General features: G+C 47.8%; 1 protein-coding gene across 1 annotated transcript; it reads right to left on the bottom strand.

Moving 5' to 3' along the window:
* Nucleotides 1-1,024: 1,024 nt before the first annotated feature.
* LOC135306019 (lipase member K-like) lies at nucleotides 1,025-6,746 on the bottom strand. Its single transcript, XM_064429585.1, has 8 exons — nucleotides 6,507-6,746; nucleotides 5,699-5,897; nucleotides 5,333-5,442; nucleotides 5,057-5,193; nucleotides 4,490-4,627; nucleotides 4,310-4,381; nucleotides 3,087-3,302; nucleotides 1,025-1,394 (listed from the first exon to the last, which is right to left on the bottom strand). The coding sequence occupies exons 1-8, from the start codon at nucleotides 6,616-6,618 to the stop codon at nucleotides 1,161-1,163; spliced, it is 1,218 nt and encodes a 405-aa protein (XP_064285655.1). The 5' UTR covers nucleotides 6,619-6,746; the 3' UTR covers nucleotides 1,025-1,160.
* Nucleotides 6,747-8,521: the final 1,775 nt, after the last annotated feature.

The raw sequence follows: 8,521 nt of genomic DNA on the forward strand, positions 1-8,521 counted from the left end.
CTTCAGGCTAAAGAAAAGAACCATCAACAAATCACGGCATCTCTGAGATCACTGCTCAGCCTGATTCCCCAAACCTCTCAGATAAACCTTAAGATAAGCACTTTGTGAATGCCCTAAGCCCCTTTTTATTTGGATTTTACACATTCTCACACACTGGGCTGCCTGACTTGTAATTTCTCTTTAGGATTTATTCATTTCTCACCTCTCAGTCACTGAAAGGAAAAAAAAATGCCCAGACCCAGCCACATTAAAAATGGGATTAATTACAGTTTTTATTGAATTCAAAACCACTAGGACTGTTTTTTTCCCTAGGGAGATGTCCTTCCAGAACCTGAAGGGAGAAAGATGGAGAGAAACTATTTACATGGGATGGAGGGACAGGACACAGGGAATGGCTTCCACTGCCAGAGGGCAGGGATGGGATTTTGGGAAGGAATTGCTCTCTGGCAGGGTGGGCAGGGCCTGGCACAGGGTGCCCAGAGCAGCTGTGGCTGCCCCTGGATCCCTGGCAGTGCCCAAGGCCAGGCTGGACAGGGCTTGGAGCAGCCTGGGACAGTGGAAGGTGGATGGGCTTTAAGGTCCTTCCCACCCAAACCATTCTGGGATCCTAATTCTGGTGTTTTTCACCACAGATCTGCTGGATCTCTTTCTGATCCACCTTGATGGTTTAGGTGTAGCAGTGGCAGACCCGAGACAGCAACAATGAGCTTTGTGTCACTGATGAAGGCACAAAAAATCCCCCAAAAACAAACCCCTCAAAACAAAACCCCCAAAAACCCCAAAAATAAACAAAAAGAAACCAAAACAAAAAAACCCCAAAGAAACAAACAAAACAAAAAAAAAAAGGAAGGGAAAGGAAGGGAAAGGAAGGGAAAGAGGAAGGGAAAGAGGAAGGGAAAGAGGAAGGGAAAGAGGAAGGGAAAGAGGAAGGGAAAGAGGAAGGGAAAGAGGAAGGGAAAGAGGAAGGGAAAGAGGAAGGGAAAGGAAGGCAATGCAGTGCCAGCCAGGAACAGCATGAAGGCTCCTCTCCCTACCCTGTGCTCCAGTTAAAAGCAGAACATTTTAATCAACAATACTCATGTGGTCCAAACAGAAAGAAATTTCAAAATCCTCTAGAGACAGTACTAAAAAAAAAATCATATCAAGTAGAACAAGCATCTTTAGGGATACTTCTTCATGATGTCAAGGATTTCCCGGTACAAAACCTCGGTGGCATCGAGGCCCAGCACAAAATCCATGTGGTTCCAGTGGGGGATCAGCTTGTGGTGCACCAGGTTCTTGACTTGGGGCAGGAGGAGGGCGGTGTCCCGGGGGTCGGCCAGGCAGTCCTGGCCTGCATTCCAGATGGCCGTGGGCACCTCCATGGTCTGCACATCGTAGAACGGAGCCCCGGTCTGAGGAGAGGGAAAAGGGGATTCACAAAGTGGAGGTGGAAAAGGGGCTTCATGAAGTGGAGGTGGAAAAAGTGGTGCCACAAGGAGGAGATGGAAAAGGGGCTTCACAAGGAGGAGATGGATGGAAAAGGGGCTTCACAAAGAGAAGATGTGGAAAAGGGGCTTCACAAGGAGGAGAGGAAAAAGGAGCTTCACAAGGAGCAGATGGAAAAGGGGATTCAAAAGTGGAAATGGAAAAGGGGCTTCACAAGGAGGAGAGGGAAAAGGGGCTTCGTGAAGTGGAAATGGAAAAGGGGCTTCACAAAGAAGACATGGAAATGTGGATTCACAAAGAGAAGAGGGAAAAGGGGCTTCAAAAAGTGGAGATGGAAAAGGGTCTTCACAAGGAGGAGAGGGAAAAGGGGCTTCACAAAGAAGACATGGAAATGTGGATTCACAATGAGAAGAGGGAAAACTGGTGTCACCAGGAGGAGATGGAAAAGGGGCTTCACCAAGAGGAAAGGCAAAAGTGGTGTCACCAGGAGGAGAGGGAAAAGTGGCTTCACAAAGTGGAGATGGAAAAGGGTCTTCAGAAGGAGGAGAGGAAAAAGGAGCTTCACAAGGAGCAGATGGAAAAGGGGCTTCAAAAGTGGAAATGGAAAAGGGGCTTCACAAGGAGGAGAGGGAAAAGGGGATTCAAAAAGTGGAAATGGAAAAGGGGCTTCACAAGGAGGAGAAGGGGCTTCACAAAGAGGAGATAGAAAAGGGGTTTCACAAGGAAGACATGGAAATGTGGTTTCACAAAGAGGAGATGGAAAAGGCTCTTCACAAGGAGGAGAGAGAAAAGGGGCTTCACAAAGAGAAGAGGGAAAAGGGGCTTCACAAAGAAGACATGGAAATGTGGATTCACAAAGAGCAGATGGAAAAGTGGTGTCACAAGGAGGAGATGGAAAAGGGGCTTCACAAAGGAGGTGATGGAAAAGGGGTTTCACAAAGAAGAGATTGCTGGACTGCAACAAACTGTGCACTGTTGCTAGTCTTTGGGAATGGGGGAAATGAAATCTGGAACTCCTTTCTTCTGGAAAGGAAAGGAATTAATTCTCTAAATCATAGCCTTACATGCTATGATTTAGAGAATTAATTTAATTAATAATTAACTAATTTAGTTAATTAATTAAAATTAATCAGAGAATTTGTTCTGCCCAGCTAGAAATTCCAGTTCTGATTGTACAGATGGTTTGGATAAGGAGGCAGAACATTGGCTGCCCTGATGCTGTGCTGTTGGATCATCCTGACCTCCACAGGTCCCTCCCAGCCAGCCCTGCTGGGTTTGTGGTGACACTTTACCAGCACTTCCTTCAGTGACAGCAGGGAGGGGTTTGGAAGCAAGTTTTTGAAATTAAAATGTTTCTGGAGGGTTTGTTTCACCTCCACACCCCGAGGACTTGCCACGAGGTGATTTGTCAACAACAACTCTCATTACCTGCAGTGTAATTAATCCAGTTGAGGAGCATGCTGCTTTCTGAACAATTTTTTTGTTCGTTTAAGGAAGAAATAAGCTTTTTTTTTCTGTTCCAAGGCTTAACCACTATTTCAGAGAAGCAATTTTTCCTAATATTCACCCCGGTGTAACTTGAGACCATTTCCCCTTTTTCTATGGAAAGTGGAAAGCATCTAATTTAAAGTGTTTTATTCCATCTAAAAGCTATTTGCAAAATAAAGTTGAGAATGGAAAATGCTGTTGTTGCAGGCAGAGATCCTAACTTCCAGTTTGTGAAGGGAGGAATGCATTAAGGGAAGACACAGCAGGAATGCTTGGGAAGAGAGCAGGGAAAGGGAAGGCCACTGGAAGCAGCTCACCTGCCTGTAGTGAAGGCTGTTGTACATGTGCCCACCATCAAAAGCTCTCAGTGCCCCACCATGGACTCCCTGCAGCAAATTCAGACATGCAGTAAAATCACAGTAAAATCTGAGTGAAATCACAGCTCTCTGGGGGTGCAGTCAACCCTCAAAGGTTAGTTTTCACCTCTGAACCAGGATTTTTCAAGTGTGTCTCACAGGTCTGGCCCTAGGCCCAGCACAAGTAATTATTGTCATGATTTTGGACAAATGGGCAGAGGTTATGCTTCTAATGTTTGTGGACAACATCAGGATGGGAAGAAATTAAAATGCTCTGGGAAATGGGTTTAGAACTCTAAGTATTCCTTGAGGGCTGGAGAATTGGCCTGAAATGGCACAAAGATGGAAGGAGCCTCTGAACATCTCTTGTCTGACTGGAACAGGACTGGCAGCAATGCAAGGTCAAGGTGGCTTGATCCCTCCACTGGGCAGCAGCACTTTGGAAAATGGAGTGTGTGTTCTTGCTACAAACCCCACAGAGTTCTTTTGGGGTCCCTGAGCAGGAATTCCACACAGGGAAGAAGCTGTGCCCTGAATACAGCGTGTGGCACACAACTCAGAGAAGGGCTGAGCCTGCAATGTACCAAAAAAAGTGCAAATTTTTAGCTTGGGGAAGAGAAAAAGAGTACAGCAGAACACACTTTGCAGTGTCAAAGGGCTCTGGTGGTGACTGTTCTCATGCCCACGAGGGGAAGAAGGAGAAATAATGAACTTTATCAGTAATAAGCTTAATTGGCTGCTGTCCTGATGCACCTCTGCCACAGCCTGACCACTGATGGCACTGGGGCTGCAGGGCTGGAGCTGGTTTGAAATGAGAGCCCTGCAATGTGCCTGCTGTGGACGCAGGGCCCTCAGCTCCACCTGACAGATCCACTCCTCCGGGGGCTCCGAAATCTGCTGAGTGCTTTACAGCAGGGTGGAAACAAAACCAACAAGCACCTGGCAAAGGTGTGTCTTGCAGCAAGCAGCACGGCAGGCTGCCCACGAGGGAGCAGGCACACTCTGCTGAGCACGGGAGGGAAGCTGGGAAGGTTTACCTGCAGCCAGTGGATGATGTTCTGGACGGAGGAGCCTGCTGGGGTGTGTCCCATGTACACATCGAATCGGCTCTGCAAGGACACGAGCACATTTCACAGCATTCCCTTGGCTCTGCCAAACAGGGCTTTGCCAAGGCTTTGGCCTTCAGAAGGACCCTCTGCAGATTGATTCCCACGTACCATGTTTGTGTTCTTCCAGTTAAACCCGAAAACTGTAGCCAGGATGTGCTTGCAGATCTTGGAGCAGACACAGAACCTGGAGAGGACCAGCTCCCCCAGGGCAGTGTGTGGCAGGAACTCCCTGGTGCCAAACAGCTCCTGTAAAATCCCAAATGTGCTCATCAAATACAAAGTCTGGTCATGCTTTTCCCCAAAGCATCAGCACTTTACAACTTCTATTTTATCCCCATGTTAAGGTTGCCCATATTGAAGCCTCCCTTGCACCCCGTTAAATGCTTCTGCTCCTTGTTTCTTATGGGCATGACCTCTTACATTTCATTAATGCTCTTGTGTTAAATTCTAGGGCTCAATTCACAGCCTCTGCATCAGTTTTATTCACCACAAAAATTCATTTTGGGGAGTGAATTCAGGACAAGACTGAAAGGTTCTGCAGTGAGATGTGTTTTCCTTCATTATAAAACAGAGTGCAGAGCTCCCCTCTCTGTAAATGACTTGAAATACTCCACAGATAATTTCACAATCCCTATGAAAAACATTTTGGCTGTGCAGAACATAGTGCAGACCAACCTTAAGCCCAGAGTCGGAAAAGAATGAGAGTTTTCTAAACGGGCTCTGAGAAAATATCACGGTGGTCACAGGTGAAAGAGCAAAGAACACCTTGATTTTCCGAGCCAGCTGGGGCATAGTGGAAAAGGCTATAAAACCTGGGGGGTGAAAAAAAGTAGGAAAAAAAGGGTTAGTCTTTCAAGACACTCATGTACATAGTTTAATTTCAGTGAGCAATTTTACAAATCTGAGAGGAGATGGAGACTTCTTGTGCTGTCGTCAGAAGGACCCACTCACCTATGGTGGTGCCTTGGGAATGGCCAATATAATAGAGCTGTTTCTGTCCTGTTTTCTGCTCAATAAAGTTGATCATGGCTGGCAGATCGTATTTAGCCATCTCATCGAAGCTACAGAAGGAAGAGGAGATGTCCTGCTGAGAGGGGCAGCATCTGCACGTGCACAGCCACCACCAGCAAACCACAAAACCAGCAGGGAGGGCAGGGCCAGCGCACAAACTCCTTCATCCTACTGAGTTTTCACGTGGGGTGTTCACTCAAAATAACTTGGATGAGCTTCAGTCCAGCCTGCTTCACTCATCCCCCAGCTAGGGCAGCGTGACCCTGACAGAATCCAGCTGTTTCTGGGACCCTCAGACCCATTTACCTGAACGCCCAGAATTCATCCTGTGTGGTAATCAGGACCTGGTGTCTCCTGGACCAGGTGTTCCCTCTGCTGTTTCCTATCCAGACATCGTAGCCTGCATCTGCCAGGATGAAGCCCAGGCTGCTGTTGGGCAAGTTGGTGAGCCAGCTGCTGCCTTCTCCAAGGAGACCATGCTGCAGAAGTGCCACGGGTCTCACACCTGCAAGACAGGCAGCATGATGGCTCTCCTTATTTTTAATGGTTTTGTTGCCTTTTGAGACTGTTTATGAAGTGTTATCCCCATGGCAGCCAAAATCTGGGGAGGTTTGTGTTGGTGTTACTCTAGATTTCATTTAAAAATGCACCATTGTCTTGGACTTTATCCCCAAAATCTCTGGAGGTGTTGGCAGAACTTGGGCTGCCCAGGGAGCTCTGTAGGCAAATGCAGGGGAGCCTGGGGATGTGACAGGAAAAATGCAATTTTCATGGATCTAACCCTCCTCAGAGGACAAGAGGATCCCCTGGAGGCTCCTCAGGGAGTACCAAACCAGTCTGCTAATCCATCAAATGGCTGCAGGAGCACTTTTTGGGAGCCAGGCTCTGGAGAGAGCCCAAGGTGTGCCAGCAGGGACTGCAGCCTGACATTCAGTGCTCAGGGGTCCTTGAAGGGTGAGGAAACATCCCTGCTAAGAGATCAGCCTTCCTGACAAATTCTGATCCACCAAAACTCGTGCTACAGATGCCAAGCCACAGGGAACCCTGAGAACCCTCTTGCACCAGCCCTGGTATCCCAGTGAGTGGCTCAAGGTGTGTATGGCATCAGTTTTACCTTGGCACCCAGCATTTCCCCTCCCATGAGGAATCCTGTTCAGCTGAAGGATGTAGCCATCTTCTGTCACCACGTCATACTCCTCGCTGGGGTACCCCCAGAAGGAGATCATTTCACTCTGCAACAAGAAGAAAGCAAATTGTTGCAGTAAGGTAGAAAAATCATGGAGAAAGGCTCCATAAAATCAAGCCTGCTCTCCTGGAATCAGTGGCTGGCCTGGTCAAAGCCAGCATTTTACAAGTTCCCACGTGAAAGCAATCCTGGGGTGAGCAATTAGTTAACATAACAAGCTATTCATGGGTAAAAAATAACTTGCACCTGTATAAACTGGTTTTGCACCAAGATGAAAAAATGAAAACTATCTCTCACAAACAATTTCCCTGCATGTACACACTGAGAGTTTAAGTGACCAATCAATACAAAACAACAATTTGTTAATAACCAATAAAAGTAATTGGAAAAAAGCTACTGACCAATTAGAGTCAATTACGAGGTCTGTAAAACTGTATAAAAAGGAGTTTATGAATAAAGAAGGGTGTCTTTTCCAGCATTAAGAAAATGGAGCCCTGTGTGATTTATTCCCATAAATAATAATATTTTCAAGGCTACTGCAAGGAAATCCCTGAATGTGATATTTCATTGTAATTATTTAGTGGTGGCTGTTTCCTGGGCACTTCCCACCTCCTCTCCAATGCCATCATACTTACAATGTTCATCCCTGCTTCTGGGTTCTTGGGAGATGGGGAATTCAAGAAGCATTCCCCAGACGCCATCCCGAGGAACACGGACCCCAGAGCTAGAGCCAGCCACATCCTCGCTGTGCCTGGAACAACACACCCACAGAGTCAGTGCCAGGGAGAGCAGGGCAGGGAGAGCAGGGCAAGGAGAGCTGAGGGCAGGGGACCACCCCAGGCAGGACTCAGCCTCAGTCTGGTGGCCTGCATGACCACTTAAAAGTGTTAATGCACACGGGGTGGCTCAGGGAACACATCTCAGCAGGGATATTTCCAGGGAGGTGGGGCAGACTTTCAGGAATTCCTGTAGGAGGTGAGGAAACAATGCTTGTGGTGCTGTACAAACCACTGGGAGCTGCAAGAGGTTAAAATCACAGAATCACAGAATGGTTCGGGTTGGGTTAAAGCCCCTCTCATTCCAACCCCCTGAGGTTGCTCAGACCTCCATGGAGCCATTCCAGCACACAGAGGATGTAGAGTGTTGCTTGTCCTGTCAGTGACCATGCAGTGCCACTGCTCCAGTCTTTCTCCCAGGAAAGGGACAGCTCTGTCCCATCACCCTGCTGTTTGCACCACCTGTTGACATCACTGCCCAAACCTCCCCAGGAGGGAGAGGGAGGATGAATAAATTCCAGCACTGCCTTCCCTCCCTAAATAGAAGTAAAATCACGAGAAGAAAATCTCTAACTTCTCGCCCTTCTCCTTGATCACGGTGTAAAGGACAAGAATTGATTACATTTAATTCAGAGAAGGACATTTTGAAATGCAAATCTCTATGCAGAATGGGGAGAGACGTATCTTCCAGCAGATCTGGACATCCCTTAGTGATACTGGGTTTAACACAGCTTTAAAAACCCCTCACTCAATGTGCTGGAGACTGCAGCTGCCACAGGAGGTGGGGGAGGCCGATGGGAACAGCAGGTTTTGCACACAATTTTGGGCAGGAGGCATCACAGACAGGTACTGAAAGGTCTGGCCAGGATTGCTCCCTCCAACAACCATAACACTGGACACCACAAGAAAAACTGGGCTGGAGCAGCCTCTAGAACCGACCCAGAAAATGAGATTTTGGTCCCGTGATCTGAGGCAAGCATGGGCTGGAAGTGCCATGAGTGGTAAGTGCCATTGACAGGCACATTTAGAATGCTTTCCCCACACTCACCTGCCCAGGCTCCAGCCATGCTTTCCCCACACTCACCTGCCCAGGCTCCAGCCATGCTTTCCCACACTCACCTGTCCAGAAGGGAAGGCAGCCAGCCCTGCTGAGAGGTGGCACAGCTC

Source organism: Passer domesticus, chromosome 8, assembly GCF_036417665.1.
Source record: "Passer domesticus isolate bPasDom1 chromosome 8, bPasDom1.hap1, whole genome shotgun sequence".
Taxonomy (NCBI): Eukaryota; Metazoa; Chordata; class Aves; order Passeriformes; family Passeridae; genus Passer; species Passer domesticus.